General features: G+C 25.3%; 2 protein-coding genes across 6 annotated transcripts; one reads left to right on the top strand and one right to left on the bottom strand.

Moving 5' to 3' along the window:
* Nucleotides 1-1,207: 1,207 nt before the first annotated feature.
* Nucleotides 1,208-23,219, top strand: LOC126900229 (esterase FE4-like). Of its 4 annotated transcripts, none has more exons than XM_050675776.1 (8): nucleotides 1,208-1,343; nucleotides 17,681-17,817; nucleotides 18,671-18,950; nucleotides 19,043-19,425; nucleotides 19,944-20,103; nucleotides 20,178-20,365; nucleotides 21,322-21,587; nucleotides 22,923-23,219. In XM_050675776.1, the coding sequence occupies exons 1-8, from the start codon at nucleotides 1,223-1,225 to the stop codon at nucleotides 23,110-23,112; spliced, it is 1,725 nt and encodes a 574-aa protein (XP_050531733.1). In that variant the 5' UTR covers nucleotides 1,208-1,222; the 3' UTR covers nucleotides 23,113-23,219. The 4 variants fall into 4 exon arrangements, with proteins under 4 accessions (XP_050531733.1, XP_050531736.1, XP_050531737.1 ...); XM_050675779.1 differs by lacking the exon at nucleotides 1,208-1,343 and adding an exon at nucleotides 12,106-12,133 and having other exon boundaries at nucleotides 22,923-23,217; XM_050675780.1 differs by lacking the exon at nucleotides 1,208-1,343 and adding an exon at nucleotides 14,494-14,547 and having other exon boundaries at nucleotides 22,923-23,217.
* LOC126900245 (15-hydroxyprostaglandin dehydrogenase [NAD(+)]-like) lies at nucleotides 2,605-25,013 on the bottom strand. Of its 2 annotated transcripts, XM_050675825.1 has the most exons (8): nucleotides 24,849-25,013; nucleotides 8,677-8,790; nucleotides 7,832-7,955; nucleotides 5,628-5,740; nucleotides 5,389-5,565; nucleotides 5,162-5,319; nucleotides 4,711-4,862; nucleotides 2,605-2,745 (listed from the first exon to the last, which is right to left on the bottom strand). In XM_050675825.1, exons 2-7 carry the CDS (start codon nucleotides 8,767-8,769, stop codon nucleotides 4,742-4,744), a joined length of 786 nt encoding a protein of 261 aa, XP_050531782.1. In that variant the 5' UTR covers nucleotides 8,770-8,790; nucleotides 24,849-25,013; the 3' UTR covers nucleotides 2,605-2,745; nucleotides 4,711-4,741. The 2 variants fall into 2 exon arrangements, with proteins under 2 accessions (XP_050531782.1, XP_050531781.1); XM_050675824.1 differs by lacking the exon at nucleotides 2,605-2,745 and having other exon boundaries at nucleotides 4,393-4,862.
* Between the last annotated feature and the right edge of the window lie 643 nt (nucleotides 25,014-25,656).

Raw genomic sequence — 25,656 nt, 5'->3', positions numbered from 1 at the left:
AGAACAGGAAAACTATGCTGGTAAAGGTAGTAATTTCTCGTTTTCTAATATAGATGGTATTTTATTGGGTGTTTACAAATATCAGCCTTTAGGCGGGAGTTTTTACATTGATTTGCCGCATGACATTAAAATGAAAAAGCTATAATAAACCCACAAAATATAGATCAACAATGTTTCAAATGGGCTATACTGGCAAAGAATGTGACAGGAGATAATAAAAATATTGTAGGTCATTACTATAAGTCTATAGATAACTCTTATAATTTCTCCGGTTTATCATTCCCAACATCGATATCAGACATAAAAATTTTCGAAAAAAATAATCCGCATACTTCAGTTAATGTTTACGGACTAAAATTGAAAGATATACATAATAAATCCGAATATTTAGTTTATACGCTGAAAGTGTGCGCTGACAAACGTAAAGACCATATCGATTTATTAATTGTGTCAAACGCCGCAGATGATAGTCATTACACTTATATCACTGATTTTGGATAACTGGTTCAATCACAAATGACAAAGAGTACGGTAAAAATTATATTTTCCAGACGGTGTTTCACGGGCTTTAATAATATACCTAAAAAGTATAAATTACATAGGCGCTAGAAGAACATAAAAAAATTTGTGGCGAAAACAAACCGTTTTTATCTGTAATGCCTGAAAAGGGCACTAAATTAAAGTTCGAGTTATGGGGCAAAACACAGGAACATCCATTTGCAATTTATGCTGATTTTGAAAGCCTGTTGGTCAAGTTTAACAATGAAACGAAAGGCAACACACATTTTTTTCATGAACATGTTGCAATGAGCTATAGATACATAGTAAAAGCGGCCGATAGTGTACCCACAGAATTATTGCAACAGTTTAATATTCAAACTACGCCTAAAATATATAGAGGAAATAAAAGCAGTGAGCCTGGGGAAGTAGTCAATCGTTTCATGGATGATGAAACTGAAGTGTCGTTGAAAATTGAAGAGTTACTCAAGACGAATGTTGATATTTGTATGACACATGAAGAAACTGAAGAACATACACCCAAAGAAAAACCTCAATCAAAATTGAAAGAGAAATTTTATCAAGGGTTTATGATAATGTTTTATTAATACGAACAAAATAACTATTCTTATAAATAATTATTGTTCAAGACAAGAAAAAAAAATATCATATTGATAAATATATCATTGATTCAATAGTAATGATATATTTATCAAATTGAACAATGAATTTATTATATAGATCGAGGTTTTTCTCTGAGTGTAAAAAGAAAACCTGCTATGACTTGTGTAAAGGTAGTTTTACAGAGAATAATCATAAAGTAGCAGACCATGATCAATTGACAGGTAAATCATAAACATAACTATATTAAATGTATAGTAATTAATATAAAAAGAAAAATTTATATATATCAAATTAACATATATCAAATTAAAGCTTATTTTATGTATTATAAAATGAAAAAAAAAAATTTGTCCCGACGACCTATCTTCTATGCGCAAATGGCTACCGTATTCAAAAATATGCTATTTTTCTATTAAAATTCTAGGTTTTGTATTTTATTTTATTTTCAAATATCTTATTAGGAGAATATATTGACTTACATGAATATTATATAATTTAATTGACATAGAATAAAGGTCATAAGACATGAGAAATTAAACTTATTAAATTTTTTTTACTTTTTTATTTTCATACTAAATTTAATAATTATAATTAGTATTTATTCATATATTATATTTTAAAATCAAATAATTACTAATTAGGATATAATCAAAGAAATAAGAGTTGATGTTGCTTTTGGAATAATCCACCAATTTCTCTAAATGAAACACTATCTACAGATTTGCATCGAAGCGTTTCTTATGATAGTGATTTTAATCACTGTCAAATATCATCTATACTTGTCCCATCTATGCCTTATCTACACAGTGCCTCGACCCCTTTGTGCTACCGTTTTTTTAATTATGCCAGCCTCCTATAATTCTTCATAAGNAATTATGCCCGCCTCGTATAATTCTTCATAAATTGATATAATTTCATTACCATGTGCATTATTGCCTGCTGCCTGCGAAGCCAATAGTAATCTAAGACGGTCGCAGAGCTCGTCTGCGTTATTCCAATATTTATAGTTATTCGATGTATTCAATGACAACTCAAGACCTCTGCCCTCAACAAACATTTTACTTATAACTTCTTTATACTTGTAGCCATTTGTTTTCTTAATTTTTAATTTATTCGTTGTTAAGTGCACAGAAGTATGAACTAGAATGTCTCTATAGACATCCAAGTCATTTTTATCGTATGCGTTAGGCCGTTTTGAAAATATTAACTGTATTAGACCGGGGGTCAATTGATATTTATTATTTTCTATGATCAGCTGAGCTGTTTTAATAATTAAACTGAACAATTTTATCACCAAATTTTATTAAATCCCCGTGTTTTTTCGGTGCATACCCTTTGTCTCCATCATGATAAGCTAGCCAAGCCTCAACCGAGTCCATCATAGAAAATATCAGGTTTTCAGAATAAACACTTTTTCATTCACAAAACGACCATATATTTCAAGCTTTTTGTTATAAAAATTTAAGTAAACTAATCTTATAAACAGTATTTCTTTTTTTTTTTTATTTAAAAGACGGTACATCGAGAAAAAAAATACCACTAGTTTATCGTCCCGCTATTAAAATACTAAAACACAGTACGACTATTTTTGGTTTCGACATGTATCAGCAAATTGGGAGCGATCTAAAAAGAAAAAAAATGATAATTTTATAACAGTTTTAATGATAAAAATTATAATCGGTTTGAATAAATAATAAAAGACAAAATAAACTCGTGAATTTAAAAAAATATCACATTATCTGTGGGTTTTTCCAGTTTTTCTCGTTATGTAATCGTTTAAACTAAAAATAAACTGCATCACAGAACTCCCAGTAAAATTTCAATACAAATTGATGGGTCACACTAAAGTGAAATTTTTTTCCAACTTTGAACCCAAGTTCAGGGGAGGGCACGAAAGTTACAAAATATCGAGTGACCACTCAATTTGTATGAGAATTTCGTGTGAAATCCGTTGTGATGTTTATTTTTTATTAAAATAAAATTTAAAGTGGGGAAACCAGAAAACCCCCAATTTTGGAGATAGGAAATTTTAGTTTTCGATTTCGCTATTTTTAGGTCCTACTGAATATCATCCTACTACTCGTGACGTAGCATTTACAAATACCCTGTTTACACCTTTTGACGGAACTGTCCGTATAATTTAAATTAAATTTTTTACATGTTTATGTAAACATTTATTATTAACCTTGTAATTATTATTATCGACACCCATCAACCATCCTGGATTCTAATATTAAATGCAAGGTAACATGATACAATACTTTAGTTATATTAAAATCGACATTTTGGTATCACACAATGTTCTCTCCTTTTACCGGAGGTGATTGTAGAAATAATGTTATTTCATCCATCATGCCGTAAATAATATTTAAATAGTCTGCTGACATAGTAATATACAGTGCTCGAATTGGCCAAAAATAAGTAGGGGAGCTCAACTTAACAATTTGAAAACTGCGTCCCTAGCATTTTGAAGACCTTTTTTTTTTTTTTTCATATTTCATATTTTTTTTAATCATATTTCATTATCATACTAATATTTAAAAAAAAAAAAAAAGAGGTGGTATTGTCCATCGTCCTCCCGTCCCAATAAAAAAAAGTAGTTAGGGTGCGCAAAAAAATTTAAAATAAAGTAGAGGAGCTACGTCCCCATGCGCACCCCCCCAATTCGAGCACTGGTAATATATCGTGGAGGAGTAATAATGCATACCGTAACATTGAAGTTCTCCTTTGGATTCATGCCCACTTGCAAAAATTTTCTTTCGCTGAACGCAATAATAGTGTAACTACTAGAGTGAATGATCTCGGCTGGCGGTGTTGGTGCGATATAAATGTAGCGCTGTTTTCTTACAGGTTCGGCAGCCATATTGTTTATAGAGTAGAGTCTTCTTCTTAGAGCTGATGGTTCTTGATGACACTGTGACTTTATTTACGATTTCACGCTCATTTATGCGGAAAAATCGCATATTTTCATAGGGGGTCAGCAAATCACAGATCACATATCCCCGTAAACTAACCCATTCCTTCACCACTTAAATGTTTTTAACTTATAATAACTTATTAATTACAATTTATTAAGTAATTTCTAATAAACTATTCATCTTTTCATAGCCCCCCTTCTTATGTATCCCACATGTATATTAAACCCCCCTACTTGTGATATCTACTGTCACGAGAGAGCCCCCTCCATTATACTCTTATTGAACGTTTTTACTTATATATTTGTTATTATCGAACCAATGTTTTAAAAATAAAAAAAATACGAGTATAATCTGCATTTTATGCCCGATTTATTGATAGAATTTATGTACTACAAACTTAATTATCTGTTGATTTATTAAACCTGTAGGCTCGGCTAAAAAAAGTGTTTAAATGTACACGTATTCAATAGCCAAATTCTGTTTGTGTACAATATTATTCTCATTTTTTTAAATTTAGATTTACATCACTACCGTTGCGCTGTATTATGGTATTAATCATTATTAAGTCTTCAAAATAAAATTATTTTTAACTCCAAAATTGTTTCATTAGGTATTGATATTAGATATATATTTTTTAATTATAATTCTATTTTACCTAAAAAATACTTACAAATAAAATAGTTTTAAATATATGCTAACATTTAATAAGGTATATCAGGTATATTTGCTAGTCGTGGTTCTTCATTATTTTCTACTATCCAACAATCTCCAGTTTTTCCATGTTTCAATATTTCAATCAAACCTTTTCCTAATTTATCTGGACTGAAATAATTAAAATATTAAATCTAGAGTGTGATACATTTTTTTGTACTATTAAATAAAAAATAAAGCTAAAAATACCTTTTGTCACAATTTTATATGATAATGTAAAGGAAATGAGATCGAATTTTTTGAGAAATATTAATGGGTAAAGCTAATGTTGATAGCCAAAATTATAAAATATTATAATTTATCAAAATTAAGGTTAAGAACAAATGAATAGGTTATGTTAAAATTAATTTTAATGGAAATTAAACTTAGAAGTTCAATTTTTCTACAAGATAAAATTTCACATTGCTTACGTTTGTCTTGGAAGTTTTATAGTGTTTTCCTTGTAATGAGTATAATGTTCCTTAATTAAATATAAATTACTACGATCTTCATTCATTAATGGTGTATCCGTAATACCAGGACATATTGTCATAACTCTTATATTTAAATATTTAAAAGATCTTGGGTCCTTTTGGAGAAATAATGTGTAAATTAATATTTATTTAATTTTAAATCATAAATGTTTTTTTAATCTTACGCCAACAGCTCGAGAATAATCTATAATAGCTCTTTTTGTTGATCTGTACATAGGTGCCATGTGGTACTTTTCCATCAGGCCAGCAATAGATGATGTCTGTACAACAGTACCGCCATTACCACCATAATAAGTACTCATATATTTAATTGCTAGCATAGTTCCTCTAACTACACCTCCCTGTATTGCAAATTTATATATTAATACAGTCTTTTTTTTTAGTTTGTAAGTGTCTGCATTACATAATTGATATTCATTGTTAATATCCAGTTTTCCATTGATTCATCGAATACTCCGGCATTATTTATAACAATATCTAAACGCTTGAATTGGTCTATGCATTTTTTAAATGCATCTAATTGAAATAATAAACACAAGTATTAAAGTATTAATGAATAAGTAAAGGAAAGTCAGTGTAATATATCATTTGAAGCTGAACGTCAAAATTTAAGATCCTAGAATATTTATTGATTTGATAGTTGCTGTGGCATAATTAGAAGGGAGACACAGGGGCATGTAAATTGACTGAGCCATGCTAATATTTGTGTCATGCAATTTAGTAATGTATAATGCGTTAATAATTAATATAAATTTAAAAAAATGTTCACATGTTTTAGTTACCGATAATAACATGTGTTTTTGAACTGTTGGTTCATATAGTAGTCTTGTGAAGAAATTCTACGCCCATAGGATTGCCTCAGAAACTTTATTACTTATTAATAAAAAATTACGTTAAATTAGAAAAATTTCACTAATATTTCCTACGTTAATTATTATATGCTTGTTTTTAGTTATTAAAAAAGGATTCAAAACAAAAAAATACTAATTTTTTTAATTTTAAATTTTATTTGTTAATTATGTTTTATTTATGCTCGTTATGATTATTTCGTTGCTTCTCAACATTTTGTTGTATTGAAAAAATAAACTTCTCAATACGTGTTTCAAGTACATAAAATGTTATTCTTTTAATGCTAACCACTTGATTTCTCCATAATAATTGAATAGTTATTTTTAAAAAGAGAGTGAAATCCATTTTTTCTATTTTTATCAAAAAAGACAAAAAAACAATTTTTTTTTATTAATTTATATATATGTATATTTTAAAACTAAATTATAAACATAAATACAATTAAAATTTTTTTTTAATATTTGTTTGATAAAAAATGTGTTATTAGTTCTTAAAAAGTGACTATTATTCAATTATGTCCAGAAAATTATTTTTGGTATTTTTTAGTTTCATATATCTCTTCATCTATCAGTTATTAATTCCTTTTTAAATCATCCCTTATACTTTATAAAGATGTCATTTTTATTTTTTAAATGGTAACATATATATTTAACTGGTTTATAAAATATAGTTGACAATCTTATAAGGTAAAAGAATAAATTAAAAAAAACAAATTGAGTGGGGTCGCGACATAATTAAGACAAGTGTAAATGATATTTGATACCATTAGCATCGCTATCACAAAAAAGGCTTTGATGTCAATTTGTATAATTGTACAGGGTGATCCATTTAACATTGACCAGCAAATATCTCAAAAACTATTTATTATTTTAATAATTTTTTTTTTTAATTATTTTAGTTACATAAAACTCTACATTTATCGTACATTTAACGTTTTATGTAACTAAAATAATTAAAAAAAAAAATTATTAAAATAATAAATAGTTTTTGAGATATTTGCTGGTCAATGTTAAATGGATCACTCTGTAGAATGTTTTTTTTTATATTGTAGTATGTTTCAAGAGTTTTAATTTGGTATTTGTTAAAATAGGATAGTCTTTTCGGATCATTTTTAAAAATTTTCTTGAAATAAAAATTGTTTACATTCATAGGTGGTCTTTTCTAAACCCTTTCTGTACTTATTATTCATTTAATTTAAATAAATAGCAAACATCTCGTATGTTATTTATTTTGTTTTGGCTGTTTATTATTTCATTTATACTCTACTAAAATTGTTCTACTATTAGTTTGTTAAAAAAATTTATAGCTTTTTTTTAATTTACAGAAACTTTTTTTTGAAAATACCATTTTTTACGGTAGCGTAATTTTGATATTTTTCTTAATTTCTAAATTTGAAGAAGTTTTTTGAAATTTTCGGCGCTGTTATGTTAAATAAAAATACAGTTGCTTTTACTGACGCATAGATCAACAAAATCGGTCAGTGAAAGCTTTGCATTTTTACTGAGAGACACAAAGAGAACATATCATGGTAAATCCTATATCTTCTCAGCTTCTTATCAAAGCTAAAAATTATTCAATAACTGATAGATCAAAAAATACTGAGTGTTCAGTAAGTAAGGAAACATGCAAGTTATTACTAACAATGAGATTAATAGAAATTCTTAAACAAGAAATGTTTGGTACCATCCATTATACATTTTTAAATACACCTTTGCCAATGATATATTGGATTTATATTGTATAAATATTTTTAATTACTTTCAAATGATTCATCTTTTGTAACATCGCAATGAAGTGCAATAATATTTTTGCTGTCATATTTTTGAGCTAAAATTTTTGCGGTAGCGTAACATTTCTCAATATTTATATCACAAATTGCTACCTAAATAATGGTAATTATTTTTAAACATAATAATTGTAGTATATGAAAATATTTGTTGCATTAAAAAAAAGTTATACTAGTAGATATTCTGAAAGATTTTTGTTTTATTGATTACTCCAAATAAAATTAAAAATTATCGATTAATTAAGATTGATAAAAATATAATTATATTTTTAGATTACGATTGTTAATGAATAAAACTTTTGACATCGATTATTTAAAACTGAAAAGTATAATTTAAGTTAAGTAATTGGAAACCATTGTTAAATTACGAATGAAAATGATAAAAAAACTTTTACTAAAAAATAAAATGTTTATTTAAGTATGATGTATTGTATACACTTCATCAAATGTAAACAATTGGTGTAATTGTAAATACATTTTTCTCTTAGAATATTTAGTAGACTTTATTTTAGGTTGAAAAGTTCTGGTTCTAATATGTGTAAACATATGTATATATTAGTATATATATTAGATAGTAATTATCATATTATATATGAGTTCAAAATAAAAACTTGTATTTTTATCTAAAAAGATGCATATATAATTATCCCATTTCACCCTATAAATCACATACAAATAATATTTTGGAAAACTGAATGTTAATTTTTAAATCAAATTGAAAAAAAATGTTTGTGTGTAACTAATAAATTAAATAAATAATATAATTAATATATTAAATAATTAATATTCAAAAATATTTTTTAATATATAATAATACCTTAACATTGTTTTCAAGTAAACTCTTGGTATAAGCATAACCTATTCCAGATGCAGCGCCAGTCACTAAAGCCACTTGATTTTTAATTTCCATTATAAGAAACAAACAAAATGCCTAAAAAAATTAAATTAACTAAATACTGTGATTTTAAAATTTAATTAATTACTCTTCATGTTATGATGTAGTACCAAGTTAATATTTAACCCATTTGTAAATATTTATATGTATTACAAGAGGTTTTTATTATTTTTTTTTTTATAAAGAAAAATAATAATAGTGATAAAATTAACCATACGTAGGCAGACGTTTAAAAATCAGAAATAATTTATATAATCCAAATCAAAAAAAATATTTTTATTTGACCAATGGTAAGGTTTTATCATCATTTTTTCAAGAGGTTGTTAGTTTTATATATTACGTGAATAAGTAGTAAAAAAAATTAATTTCGGTGTTCAAATTATTAATTTATATGATATCACAGCAGTATTTTTTATAGGTCGACATTTGGCCGATCATTATGTTTTAACTAATCAAAGAAATCATTGATTAATAGATATGGTGTAAATCTTAATTATTTGCACAGCTAATTCTTACAAATTAATACTTTTAAGCTCATAACTATGTGATCAATAGTAATCAGGCACAATATTTTTATTTTTCCTCATGAAAAAAAATTGAAAAATATAAACGAATTTAGAAATATCTTCCCAATAATAGTTGTTAGAGATTAGGTTAAAACATGAAATCATAAATATAAATAACAATTATTTAATAGGGATATTTTTAAATAATAAATAAATTAATAATAATAAAGTGCATTTTAAACTCTGTAGGCAAGCGAAGGGCAGGATTACAAAACAATTATATTAAAAAAAAAAAAAAATACATAATAACAAAAATAAATAAACCCAGTACAGGGGGGTCACGGCACAGTGGTGACGTAGCATAGTTGGATCAAGTATAATGATATCTGACAGTGATTAAAATCACTATAAAAAAAAACGCTTCGATGCAAATCTTTAAATAGTGTTTAATTTTAAAAAATTGGTGGATTATTCCAAAAGCTAGTTCCTTATTAATATCCTAATTAAGATAAAGTATGTCAAATGAAAAAGAGATTATTAAAAAATATTATTTCTCATAAAAAAATAATGTTGATCCATACACTTTTCAATAAGTTATAGCATTATAAAGTTAAAAATGTAAAAAATAAAATCGAGAATTTTCACACAATAATAGCATTCGGTAGCCATTTTCACCGTGAAGACAAAATAAAGTCCGAAATTTTTTTATAATAAATTATATTACATTAGCTTTAATTTTAGATATATATAAAAGTGTCAGATATTTCGGAACACTTTCAAAAGTTAAGTCGAAAAAGTTAATTTTTTGTGAAAATGTTGTCATTTTAAATCCCCCCTGTGGGCAGGTTAAGTGTCAGATATATAAAAAATATATACCAAATAAAAGGTAATGATATCATGCATCTATTTAAAAAAAATTATATTGATTTGGTTATTTTTAAAAAAGTTATGGTAATTTTAAGTAAAAAAAATTGAAAAAATTTCGAAAATTAGCGATTTTTAAATTTGTAATTTTTTTGAGGATTTCCTCCATTTACAGGAAACGAAGTAAATTTTTTCAAAGGCAATGTCTCTAGATACGATTTGTGATTTTTTAACGTATTGTTGAAAGAAATCCGTTCAATGAGAGCTGAGAAAAAGTGGTAACAGACACAAAAAAAAAAAACACATAGTAAAACTAATACCTTCTCAGCTTCACATTTAAGCTAAGACATTTGAACGACCCAATTTTTTTATAAAATATTGAAGTAGTCATCTCAAGGTGGATTTATCATTTTAACATGTTTAGAAATTTCCTTAAAAAAAATATTAATATATTTCAATTTATAAAATTTATAAATAAACCTATTTAATAGGTTTTTAGACCACTATTTTAGAAATTATTATGAATTTAAAGTAATAACTGGAGATATCCGTACTCTTTTCTTTGTATAAGTATAAAAATGTCAAACATGATTAAAATAATGAACTAGAATAATTTAAGGACTATATTTAGTATTATACACATGAGTTATTATTTTTTTATACACTTTTAGCTTTGATGCGAAGCTGAGAAGGTATTGGTTTTACTATGATTTTTTTTTTTTTAAATCTTCAAAAAAATTACAAATTTTAATATCGCTAATTTTCAACATTTTTTCATTTTTTTTTATTTAAAACTACCATAACTTTTTCAAAATTAATCAAATTAATATAAATATTTTTTTTATAGATGCATAATGTCTTTACCTATCTTTTAGTATATTTTTTTTGTAAATCTGACATTTAACCTGCCTACATTGGGGATTTAAAATGACAACTTTTTCACAAAAAATTAACTTTTTAACTTAACTTTTGAAAGTGTTCCGAAAAGTCTAACATTTTTATATATATCTTAAATTAAAGCTAATATAATATACTTTATTAAGGAAAAAAAAATGTTGGACTTTAGATTGTCTTCACTGTAAAAATGGCTACCAAATGATATTTTTGTATGAAAATTCTCGATTTCATATTTTACATTTTTAACTTTATAATGGTATAACTTTTTGAAAAATATATGGATCAATACAAATTTTTCATAAGAAGTATTATTTATATACATCTTTTATTTGACATACTTTTTTTTTAAATCGGACCATTTCTCTTAATACAGGTTCAATTCTTAAAAATGCATATAGAAAGTTGAACTTTTTCAACTTAACTTTTGAAAGTGTTCCAGAAAGTCTGACACTTTTATATAAATCTTAAATTAAAGCTAAAGTTTTATGCTTTATTATGTAAAAAAAAAAATTCGGACTTTATATTATCTTCACGGTGAAAACAGACATTAAAGTTAATAAAAAAAATACAATTTTTGTAAAAAAATTCTTTTTTATATTTTTAACTTTATAATGCTATAATTTTTTGAAAAATGAATGGATCAATATAATTTTTTTTTGTAGATGCATGATGTACTTACCTACCATTTGGTATATTTTTTTTATAAATCTGACCTTTTACCTGCCCACAAGAGGGGATTTAAAATGACAACTTTTTCACAAAAAATTAACCTTTTCAACTGAACTTTTGAAAGTGTTCCGAAAAGTCTGATACTTTTATATATATATATATCTTAAATTAAAGCTAATATAATATGCTTTATTATGGAAAAAAAAATTCGGACATTATTTTGTCTTCACTGTGAAAATAGTTACCTATACCTATTTTTAACACGCCTATATTAGTTTCACATGTATCTGTGTTGTGTTGTGTGATGTGTGATGTGTGATGTGTGATGTGTGATGTGTATTTGTAACTTTCCAAGCGGCACGTGTTATTATTCTCCTGTACCCGTCATCTATGACCTTGAGATTAGTCGTCGTAACACATTCACCCCACCATGCTCACCACACGTAAGCAATACTAATCCTGTGTAATTTTATATTTTTGGTTTTCGTACCCGTACACGCGTGCCTGTCATCAATTATGTATATATAACAAATTTTTATTTTTACTGACCGATACCGCCCGCGTGTAATGCGCCTTACATATATATATATTTATATATTCCTACCGCCGCTGCCGCCGTTTATACCTTAGGTATAATGTTCCCCCCGCCCATAAAACACAGCTATACCTCATGCATGATACTTTTACGTACTTAAGTCGCTTTACTTGTATACAGAGTGATTGATAACTGGTAAGACACTCATTTTCTCAGAAAATATTGAGAATTTTAAATTTTATTATAGAGAATAAATATCAAGTTCAAAAAACTCTACAATAATATGTAGTCAAAACATTTTTTTTTATGTCCCTTCAAGGATAAAAACCTTATTTATAATTTTCTTAAATGGGAACCCTTATTTTTAACTTTATAATATGATAGAAAAAAATTACAAACAATTTTGTTCTAATTTAGGCCAAATTTCTATTGTCATTTTACAGTATTAAATACAGAAGTCATTATTTTTATTTGCTGTTGCATAAACCAAATTTTATTGATCAAGTTATGATAGGTAAATTAGCTATAAAAATTTACTACGCACTAAATGAGTGATAACAATAATAGATTCAAACCGGGTTTTCGGTTTATTATTAATAGCTAAGTCTATGGTTTGGTAAGACTAAAGGATTTAACAAAAATGACGGTTACACTGCCATCGATATTATGAAACGTAATAAATAACAATATTTTTTCTGAAAGTCAAAATCTTTAAACAATTATAAAACGTAAGCGGTTGTTCGAATAAAAGAAATTATTTTTTTCTATCATATTATCAAATCAAAAATAGTGGTTCCAATTTAAAAAAATTATAAATAAACATTTTTATCCCTGAAGGGATAAAAAAAAATTTATTTAACTTCATATTGCATTGTAGACTTTGATAAATTTAATATTTTTTCTTTATACAAAAAATTTAAATAATCAATAGTTTCTGAGAAAATAAGTGTTTTACCAGATTTCGATCATTCTGTATATATATATACATTTTTTTTATCATAACCCACTCAATTACTTGCAGAATAATAATAATTTAAACATTATTTTTTTTTATTATCTTAAGTTACACATTATTCTTGAATTTTTAACTACATAATACTTTTTAAGTTCATCCCTTATGCCTGGTAAGGGTGTCAACTTTGTTTTTTTCAAATGGGAACACATATTTTGAACTTAATAAAATGTTTGAGTTTTTAATTTATTTTTATTTAATTTAATAGTAAATGGCATTTGTTTATTAGATATAATCATTTAAAGTTTCAAATTTTTGAGTTAATATACAGGTATAATATACAAGGGATTACAAATATAGGTAGCTAATTGGTTTTTTATGACATTGCTGTCACAGTCACGGATTGTTTATTATCAATTATAACTATCAATAGATATACTTTTTGTAGTGTCAGTTAGTGTATTTATAAACTCACAACAATGTACCTTACTATCATTGATAATAACAATGCTGTGTACCTGCTAATATCGATGTCATAAAAAATCAATTAGCTACCTATATTTGTAATCCCTTGTGTATTATACCTGTATATTAACTCAAAAATTTGAAACTTTAAATGATTATATCTAATAAACGAATTAAGTTATATTAAAAGTTCAAATGCCATTTACTATTAAATTAAAAACTCAAACATTTTATTAAAATAAATTAAAAATATGTGTTACCATTTAAAATAACAGAGTTGACACCCTTACCAGGCATAAGGGATGAACTTAAAAAGTATTACAAAGTTAATAATTCAAGAATAATGTGTAACTAAAGATAATAATAAAAAAAAATGTTTAAATTATTATTATTCTGCGAGTAATTGAGTGGGTTATGATATAAAAATCACCCTTATATTTGTGTGAAAATTTTCGATTTTATATTTTTAACTTATTAGATTATTATTATTAAATTTATAAGAAATAATATTTATATCCCTTTTTCATTCGATTTACTTTATCTTAATCAGGATATAAATAAGGAAATAGAAGATAATGTAGATTTTGGAATAATCCACCAATTTTTTAAAATTAAACACTATCTAAAGAATTGCATCGAAACGTTTTTTACGATATTGACTTTAATCACTGTCAGATATCATTATACTTGACCCAACTATGCCACGTCACCACTGTGCCGCGACCCCCCTGTGCTGGGTTTTTTTTTTAACACGCTTATATTAGTTTCACATGTAAGTGTGTTGTATGATGTGTGATGTGTGTTTGTAACTTTCCAAGCGGCACGTGTTATTATTCTCGTGTACCCGTCATCTTTGACCTTGAGACTAGACGCGTAACACATTCACCCCACCATGCTCACCACACGTAAGCAATACTAATCCTGTGTAATTTTGTATTTTTGGTTTTCGTACCCGTACACGCGTGCATGTAATCTATTACATATATATATAAACAAATTTTTACTGAGACACGGCCCCGTCACTCGTGCCACCTTTATCAGCCGTCGTCCTACTATAAGTATTTTTCTTTGACTGACTAATACCGCGTGCCATACGCCACGGTGCAAAGTCCAGCAAGTGCCGCACAGCCGATGATGACCCGCCCCCCAAATGATACGTTGAGTCTTCTTCCCGTTGTTAAAGTGACAACGTCGATGATGTACGCCACCGGCTCCGGACGTGCCGCAAGACCGAACTCGACAAATTTTTTTTGATTTAATATACATGTATAATATGTAAGGGAATACAAATACAGGTAGCCTTTATTATCAATGGTAAACACATTGTTGTGAGTTTATAAACACACTGACAATACAGAATTTTACTATTGATAGTCATAATTGACAATAAACACTCCGTGACTGTGACAACGATGTCATAAAAAATAAAAAGTGAAAAATAAATATAGTTTAAAAAAACTGAAAAACACGTATTTAAAGCAATATCAAACTAAAAAGTTAAAAATAATTTTTAAAATGAGCTTAAAACAATAATGAACAAAAAAATTGTATTATTGTGATAAAAAGCGTGGGGGCTTTGTTCATATTTTTCGTATTTTTATATTGAGTGCCCGACGATTTTTTCACAGTAATACTAGTATTTTCGTTCATTATTGTTTTAAGCTTATTTTAAAAATTATTTTTAACTTTTTAGTTTAATTTACTTTAAAAGCGTGTTTTTCAGATTTTTTAAACTATATTTATTTCTATTGGAGGTATAATTATTTTTTAATAGTTTATAAATGTAATTAAATTACTTATGAGTTATTTTAAAATAAAAGTAATTAAATCGCATCATTTCGTTATAGTAGAGTAACGAGTAATTTAAGTTACTATATTTTTAAGACTGATTTTAATTCACTTTAATAGTCATGATATTGTCGTAATATATTCCTATCATAATATGGAATAACAGTAGGCTACAGTATAATAAAAATATTAAACTCAAAAGCCAAATTTCGGAGACATTGTTTCTGAAATACGTATCCACGACTTTTCTGTCTAATATTTTTAATATTTTTTAGTTTCTTAAATTAATAATATTTTTAATATAGTTTTAATTTTATTTAATTAATTAGCTACAAGTGATCAATTCTCATTATATCTATACTATTCATCTGTAATAATTTCATTATTTTATGCTTATTTATTTATAAGCAATAATAATGAAAGAATAAGACAATGATGATTTTCGGGGGTATAAAATATTATAAAAAGACACAGAGGTGTCAACAACTCATTATTTTTGACGCTGACCGCTAGATAAGGCGACAAAAGAGAATAAATATAATTAAAATCGAATTGTTTATCGATATTGATCCTTCCAAAAAGATTGGTCGTTATCAATTTAAAATTGCCGTTATATTTTCGTTGGCTCTTCATCTTTATTCTGTTTTTAACCGTGCTAAATTGCACATTTTTGTTTTTTTCTTGTCACTATTTTTTCAATGACTGAGTAGAGCCACCAACGATAAACGAACAGGTCTTTTCGGCGAAGCATCCAGACCATCTGATGGGTCTCTTCGGAGACCGGGTATCGTTTATTTTTTTATAATTATATTGAGCTATATGTTTGTAAGTTTTACATATGAACCACTTACAACGTGAATTATCATAGTTGTGATTAATAAACCATGAGGTGTTATAATCATTTATACATATAACTACATATTAACTTAAATTAAACTATTAATCAATTTAAAATTAAAATCCACATATGGTTCGGTAATCATATCTGATAGGTGTGACACCTCGCCTAGATAGTTGAGACCCTTGCTACTATAGCTAGTCATTATGCAAGTAGCAAACCACGTTGTTGCAGAATAAAAGCTAACTTGCAACACCATTAAAAGTTTTAGGAATAACTTATGTTACTATCTCTACCAATTCTATAGATTGTCATGTAATGGTATATGTAGTTGAAAACTTATCTTGCCTTTGACTACTTGACAATGATTTTTTAGAACAAAATAACAGCATCATAGATTTTGATAATCAAATAATATTAAATAACACCAATGTAATAACAACACATCATTTATGTCAACAAACTATAAATCAATAACACACCAAATTTATTGAAAATACAATGGACTTATTCGAAACCCACAAAAAATATTCGATTGCTTATTGTATTTCAGTCGACCTTAAAATGAGCAAGTTTAGCATTGGACATAAGCAAAAAATATGGAAACTTGATTTTATCATTATTACAGTCAAATCTACAAATAGGAGATGCTATTCCCCTTGTAATAAATAAAAGAGTTATTTACTTTTAAATAACAAAGAACCATTATTTTGAAAAATCACAGTATGATGACATACAAAAAAACTTTAGAAAATTTAAAACTGCAAATAATAAAACATCATGATACAGACATTGCAATGCCAAAAATAGTAACGGGATTAAATAAAAAGGACTTGATCATCATTAAGCTAATAATTGTTTCAATATTTAAAATATTAGTATCAATATACTTATATGTCATAAAGAAAACACGTACTGTGTAAATAAACCTCAAATCAATGCTATAATATTATTCCCTTAAAAATCACATCCGAATGTAACTCTTATTTTTATTCACTCACTTTCTCTTTAATTTATTAAGTTTTGAGTTACGATAATATACGACAGTAGTTTATTAGCAATAATAAATATTACGCATAATATGATTATTGTCGAAGTTAGGTTTTAATTGTTATTATAATTAATTTAAAAGTAAGAATAAGTACATAATTCCTTATGTTTCTTTTAAAAATATGAGACTTCATGGAGTAGTCAGAGCCCCTAGTGGTATAATATTTTCAGTTAATTTTTAAAATATTAGCGTGTTGTAAGTGTTAACACATGATAAATCTACCTTGAAAACCAAGGATATTCCTTTGTTCGTTATACGGAACCTAAGTATTATAAAATAATTGTAATTGATATATGTTTTTATATTTAGTTAATGGAAAGTATGTATTTACTTATATTTATAGTTTCATTTTGTATCACAGGATATTGTGTACCTATTGTTCAAGTAAAAAATGGATTATTGCAAGGTGAAATTAAAAAATCAAAGGCAAACTTGCCGTATTATTCATTTAGTGGTATACCGTTTGCAAAACCTCCAGTTGGTGAATTACGTTTTAAAGTAATATTAATTTTTTTTTTCTATTTCATTGTAATACATATATGATAATTCTGTATATTTACTAAATAAGATTAGTATGAATATTGAATAACCATGAGCACCCTAGTAAAGACAACAAATCTTCTTTAATAGTAATTTCATTATAAATCATTTTGATTTTCATGATTATGCAAACAATATTTGAAAAAAATGTACAGTGGAACATTGATTAACCGTCACTCATTTTTCCATCAAATTTTGAAGAGATATCCAAATCATAATTAACATAAAATTATGAATTATACATTAGACTTATAATTTATGACAACGCTGATTATAATTTGGAAATGTCTTAAACTTTAATGACTGATAAATGAGTAACGGTAAGTTAAAGTTCTACTATATCTATAAAATAATTTTAATGATAAAGATAGTTAAGGTATTAATATAACATGAAATTGAATTTTATTTTATACTTATAACATCACTTAAAAATCTTTAATTATTTTACAATATGACAGTTTTAGTAATTTTTCAGGATAGTAAAAAGAAATAAAAATTTAATTGTCTATTTTAAGTCACCATTATTTTTAGGTATAATATCAAAGTAAAATTGACTTATACGCTTTTCTTTTGTCTATAAGACATGTCAATAACAATAGTACTTCTTAATTTTTTAATTTACACAATCTTTCAATAAAAATTCCTTCCACATATTAAACATTACATGTGGTTTTCTAGATTTTTTAATTTTTAAAAAGTATGCATCTAATTATAATTTTGAACTTTTACTCAGAATATTATGTGATCTTCAATTAATAGTTGAAACAGACAAGTTAAATTAATTTTTTGTTTGAATTCCGCTTAAAATTAGGCTCCACAACCTCTGGATTTTTGGAATGGGACATTAGATGCAACAAAATTACCAAAAAAATGTATACAATTAACAAACTCAAATGAAATAGATGGAGAAGAAGACTGTCTTTACCTTAATGTTTACACACCTAATTTAAAAAAAAAATTACCTGTTATGTTTTGGATTTATCCTGGAGCATTTCACAAAGGATATAGTGGATTTACATCTTACGGTCCTGAATATTTTATGGACAAAGAAATTATTTTAGTCACATCAAATCATAGACTGGGAATACTTGGTAATTGTTTTTTTACTTTTTTTAAACTACATCAAAATAAATCGGAGATTCAATGAAATTAAAACAAATAAATATGACAATATATACTTCAGGATTTCTTAGTACAGAAGATGACGTAATTCGTGGTAATTTTGGATTGAAAGATCAAGTAATGGCTTTGCATTGGGTACAGGAGAACATACAACAGTTTGGTGGTGACCCCAGACAGGTAACAATAGCAGGTGCGAGTTCTGGAGGAGCTAGTGTTGGATATCATTTACTCTCTCCATTGAGTAAAGGACTTTTTCATAAAGGAATACTTCAAGGAGGTACTCCATTATGTAGAAGAGCCATTTCATTTCCTGGATTGGCTCGAAAACGGGCCAAAAATTTGGCAATTTTAGCAGGATGTAAAATAAATTCTTCCTTTGATATACTAAAATGTTTAAAACCAATGAATGCAAGTGTCATCACAAAATTTTATTCTAATTTTTTTGTAAGTGTAAAATGAAAATAAATTATTTTAATATATTTTAGTTAAAAATATTTTAATTCAGAAATCAGCATAATTTTTGGGTTTTATTATCTATTTAAATGTTATTGTTGTAATGTAAAAATATGCATCATTGGATAAAAAAATTAACGTCTAAAAACTAGATAAATTAGTGTTAATTGCAAAAAAAATTTTTAAATTAAAACAAAAAAGCTATAAAAATGTAATGACTTAATAAAGATAAGTCATTGATTATCAAAATATTATTTAAATCTATTCTATAAAGTGACGATTTTGAAAACTAAAAAAGTTTAAAACTAAAACAACAAATTATTTTAAACATTTTTATGTAATAGAATAAAATGAATATTATTTAATTTAAAATTTAGTCCAAATTTGTATAAAATTATTAAAAAAAGAAAATTTGTAAACTAATTTATCTAAAGTTTTTAGATATGTCCCTTATATCTTTTACACTGTAAATATGATATAAAATTTCTCAATGATAATATTTCTTGCAGAAATGGAAAAATCATCCTAGAGTAGTATTTCCACCAGTTATAGAAAAATGTGATTCTGATGCTTTTATTTGTCATAATCCCCTTATTGATTTTAAACAAGAATCGTATGTTCCAGTCATAATTGGTTTGAATTCTGCAGAAGGCTGCTTATATTCTTCATGTAAATAAATTTTTCATTATGAAATTTGTTTTTTAAATAATATGTACTTGATAATGAATTTAATGTCATTTCAGCAATTTTTAACACTACTAAATTACTACATCCAGAACTTTACACAGACTTTAATCATATAGTTCCTATATTATTGACATATAAAAACTATACTTCAGAAGACGATTTACCAAATGTCAGCAAACAAATATTCAATAGATACTATCCGTCTGGATTTATAGATGATCAATCATATTTAAATACACAAAATGTAAATTTTACATTTTAATTAATTTAACTTAAAAATAAAATAATAATATTTATTTTATCTTAATCTAATAAATAATTTTATGTTGATCTTCACAACTTTTTTCAAAAATAATATATAAAATATCGATTTTATCATTTTATGTGAGAACATAATATGTTTAATATTATAATATTTAAATAAAATCAATTTACTTTTTGTAACCTTACTTTAAATATCAATATAATACATTTTACTCGTATTTAACATAAAGACCAAATTTGAATATTCAAAATTGTGGCAAAGTCTACAATTTGTAAAACTATAAAATTGCAATTATTAGTTCATATAAAATATTCTATTTTTAAAGTAAATTTTACAAAAATAAGTTCGTTTATTTTTGCACTTAATCAAAATAATACTAAATATTTTTTTTGTAAATAGTTTTGTCATTAATTAGGGTTAAAAAACCACAAAATTATTTTTTTTTGAAATTAACTATTCTAATGAATGTATAAATCCCTTAAACGAACACAATTAAATGTATAAAATAATCATTCTGATAGTTTATTAATCTATGTTGGGATTACAACCTCATTATTTTCAATTGGTTTGACCAATAATATTGTTTATTTTCTATTTTTAATCATAATTTAGTCTATATAATGGTTTAAAGAAATGGATAATTTTGTAAATTTTAGATAGTTTTAGGACCAATCTAGTTGATTCAATTTAATCTAGTTTGTTACATTACAATCTAAATAACTGAGGTTTACAAACAATCAGTACTTATTTCAAATAATATTGTTATTCTACAATAAAATGATATATTATTTTTGAATTTTCATAATCAAAGATCACAAATAATATCAATTTAAAAAAATTTTATTTCTAATGATCAATAAAAGCTATAGATAACACCTTTGAATTATTTTTGTCTTTGAAAAACTAATTACTACAGAATATTTTTTTTTCTATAGATGATTAAAGATGGTTATTATTTACAATGTATAATGGAAATGGCAATCAAATTAACTTCTCCAGTTTACTTTTATCTATTTGATTATCAAAATGAATTTTCATTGAATAGAAATTCAACAGACTCGTGTCTTAAACCAATAGGACCTTCTCATGGCGAAGAAACGTATAATTTATTTATAAAAATACCTAAACTTACATTAAATGAAAAAGATACAGAAGTTTCTAAAACAATGGTTAATATTTGGACACAGTTCATTTCAACTGAGTAAAAACTTATTTTATTAAAATGTTTTATAGTATAATTGATTTTATTTAATAAGAATTTTAAGGTTATATTAGTGTCACTATGTACTGGTGATATTGCATGTTTAAAAAATTATGTATGAATCATGCTGTGACTTAATTTTTTTTTTTTAATCTTCCACATATTAGTTTTGGCAAAACAAGGTGGTATTAATTTTATTATGATTTTTTTTTATGTATAATTATTTTTCATGTATATAATTTCACATACTTAGCTTTAATGTGATATATTATTATTAGATAAAAAACTTTGAAATACTTATTTTAATATATTTTCTTCAAAGTTGAAATAAATAAATTTAAATAATTAATTGCAAGCAAAACAATCAAAATTATTTTCGGAGACTTCAATTTTTAGTTTGAACCCATGACTCTTTAATGTAGACATTAAAGAGTTAGTGTTTATGTTTCTTTTTAAATATACATAAGACTAATGTTATTTTTACTTTTAATCAAATTACTGGTTCATTTTATTATCATAAACTACTCAATTTCTTACATAAAAATAATTTTGTACATTTTAGTTAGATACATCCCTTATTATATAAATTATAAATTCTTTTTTAAGTTGATCCTTTATGCCTCATAAAGAGATTGACTTCATTTTACAATAACATTATTCATATCAAAAAATGATCTAAGAAAATGACAACTTTTGAACCATTTGTTCAGAACATATGTATATTTTAATTACATGTGAGAGGTAAAGTATAACTGAAAAATGTCTATCAAGAAAATAGTTTAACTTACTCTGTTCAATATTTAAAGATAATAACTTCAGAAGTATTGGTTTTAAAATTGTTATTGACCAGTATTTTCTTAGTTAGATAATTTTATTTAATAAAATATAAGAAAATATTCTTATGGATTTTTAAAAAAAAATTTATATTTTTATAAGGCATATGAGATGGACGAAATAAATATCAAATGATAAATTATAGTTGGTTTAATTGTTTTAATCTATTTGGAATTATTGAGTATTAAGTATTTTTATTTTTAGTTTAACTCTAAATTTCCCAATTATATAATTAGTTTGACACTACATCAACTATGCTTTTCAATTAAAAAAGCTGTTTAAACAGTTGTCAAACTATATAGTTGTCCCTGCATTGTTTGTTAATTTATAAATTGAATGCATTTAGCAAAATTAAAAAAAAAACTTTCTAATTGGTGTCTAATTGAGTAGTTTATGTTTACTAGATAACCATGTAGATATAAATACTGACTAGCAAAAAAAAATCATATTTGTCTTATAAAAAGATCTATCTTTTTATTAGTTAAAATTTAATTTATTTAGTTATCCTACTACCAATGGAACATCTGAGGGATTAAAATGGCCAGAGTTTATGTCAAATGAAAGTTCATTATTACTTCATGTGGATTCTGCTCAACCAAAATTAATACCAAATCCTTTTACTGAAATATATACATTTTGGCAAGGACTTCCTTTATTATCAGGATTGAAAGATACTTGTGAAATACAATAATTTGAATTACTGTTTTATTTTTAATAACTAATTATTTTTAATTATATACTGTGAGTGTTAATAAAAATACTTTTAATCTAATAATAAATATATAATATAACAAAATAAATTTGTAAAATATTGTAATAAAATAAAAATACTTCAATTAATTAACCTTTTTGGATCTTAGGATTATTAAGATATTACCTTAATGTAAATTAAAAAACAATTTAACATATGCTACATTTTTTTGTACAACAAATTCACTAAAATTAATTTGACAGCTTAGAACTTTAAGTTTGTAAATAATACTCTTTTGTCATGTGTTTTGAAAAAAAAAATTATTGTGATTTATTTGTTTTTGAAAAAGTTATGGGAATTTCTAAGAAAAAAATATTCAGCACAATGAGATTGCGGCTCAGTAGGAACGTGGCATAGTTGGGTTCAGTATAGATTTAAACCGACAGTGATTAAAAAACGGACATAGATACAAAAAAATGAAAAAAAACGCATCATAGTAAAATTGAATATTTAAATTTTACTATGATACGTTTTTTTGCATCAAAGCTAAAATGTCGAAATTTACAGATTTTAAAAACTGTAATTTTTTTGAGGATTTCCTCCATTTACAGGGAATGAGGTAAATTTTTTCAAAGGCAATGTCTCTAGATACGATTTGTGATATTTGTTTGAATGCTAAATGGTAAGTGAATTTTTTTCATATATTTTAAAAATCTTTTTAAAATAAATGAAAGAAAATTCATCACAGTGAGGACGTGGGCATGGTTGGATCAAGTATAGATGATATCTGATAGCTTTTGAAATATAGAGTAATGGGTAGATTTACCCCTCCACTAGAAAAACAACTAAACTTTGAAACTTACTTGCTTGTAAGTATTAATTAATATTATTATTTTACACTTGATTTCAACTATTGTGATTATAATAAAATTACTCACGGCACAATGTGGAGGTGGTATAGTTGGGACACGTATAGATGATATCTGACATGATTAAAATCACCATCATAAGAAACACTTGGATGTAAATTTTTAGAAGGAATTATTTCAAAAGCAACAAAAACTCTTATTTTCTTGTTTGTATTCAATTACAAGTTTTATGATTTAGAAGCTAAATTTGTATGTTTCTATTAAAATAAATAAAGTAAAAAAAATAAAAATAACACCCTTATAATGTATAAAAACTGAATTCAAAAAAATATTTTAATTGATAAATATAGAAATATAATAACTAAAAAATATTATAAAAGTTAAATAATTATTATATTAAGATAAATGATATTAAAATAATCACTCTGTATGCAACAACTGTATAACTTTGTATAATTACTTCGGAAAATTTACAATATTAAATTATTTAATACTAAGTTTAATTATTTTAACAAGTAATTATTCATATATTATACTTGTAAATTATTCAATGTACATTTAATTCACATAACATTAATGAAAATTCGGTGGCCCTAACACTGTAGCTTCCCCTTTATACGGTATTTAAAAAGTATGTAAAAATATGTCTATTAAAAGGGATATTTATATACCACTTACACATAAATATTGTATTAATACATACATTTTTTAAAAAGTTATTGAAAAAAAAGTATGAATTTGAAAATATATTAAAATGTGGCTAAAAAACATCATTATTTTTAAAAGTAATGGCATAGTAATTCTAAAAAATAATGAATAATTGCTTTTAAAACAGAAAAAAGTTAAGATATTGATATTAATAGTTACCCATATGTTAGTTTTTTGGATATTGTGATTTATTGTTGAATTTGCTTAAAAGATGAATTACTTACAGGGCAAACGCTCTCAGTAAACACTGAACGTACATTCGACAAATGTATTAACTTTATTTGGTAATATTTATATACGTAACAAATATACATGAAATATTTTTATAATAGACCAATTTAATTGGTATGCATTTCATATGTGTATATATATATATGCATTAAAAATTACCGTAGATGTAACATGAAATCAGTTGTTAGGTGTTTGTTTAAGTTTCGTCCATTGTTGGTTAATATTTTTACATATATTATTGGGTAATATGACATTGATTTTTTAAGTAAAAAAATATACTTTTAATGACCGTAGGTGTAACATTTAAAATTAGTTGTTAGGTGCTTATTTAAGTTTCGTTCATTGTCGGTTAATATTTTTACATATATTATTAGGTAATATGACGTTAATTTTTTAAGTAAAAAATATACTTATAGAGTTGCATTATAACTGAACATTAGAATGTTAATTATAATTAAATATTTCTTTATATGATTGATCTTACACGAATCTGAATTGTAATAAAATTTTTTATTTATAAAATCTAGTACGAAAAATTCAATTTGTGTAACTAAATAAATATACTAATTATATCCTACTAATCCTTAAAATGCCAATAATAGTACACTTTACCTGTTGATAATATACAAGGAACTCCAAATCTGTATTTAGCGGTGGTCGGACGATTGTAGTCATGCGACAGCGAGCGAAATCTCATTGACACCTTGGATATTAATGAGATTTTTCTCATGATTTT

This window comes from Daktulosphaira vitifoliae, unplaced genomic scaffold, assembly GCF_025091365.1.
Source record: "Daktulosphaira vitifoliae isolate Bord-2020 unplaced genomic scaffold, ASM2509136v1 Scaffold_3, whole genome shotgun sequence".
NCBI lineage: Eukaryota > Metazoa > Arthropoda > Insecta > Hemiptera > Phylloxeridae > Daktulosphaira > Daktulosphaira vitifoliae.
This window is presented reverse-complemented; position numbering and strand designations above follow the sequence as displayed.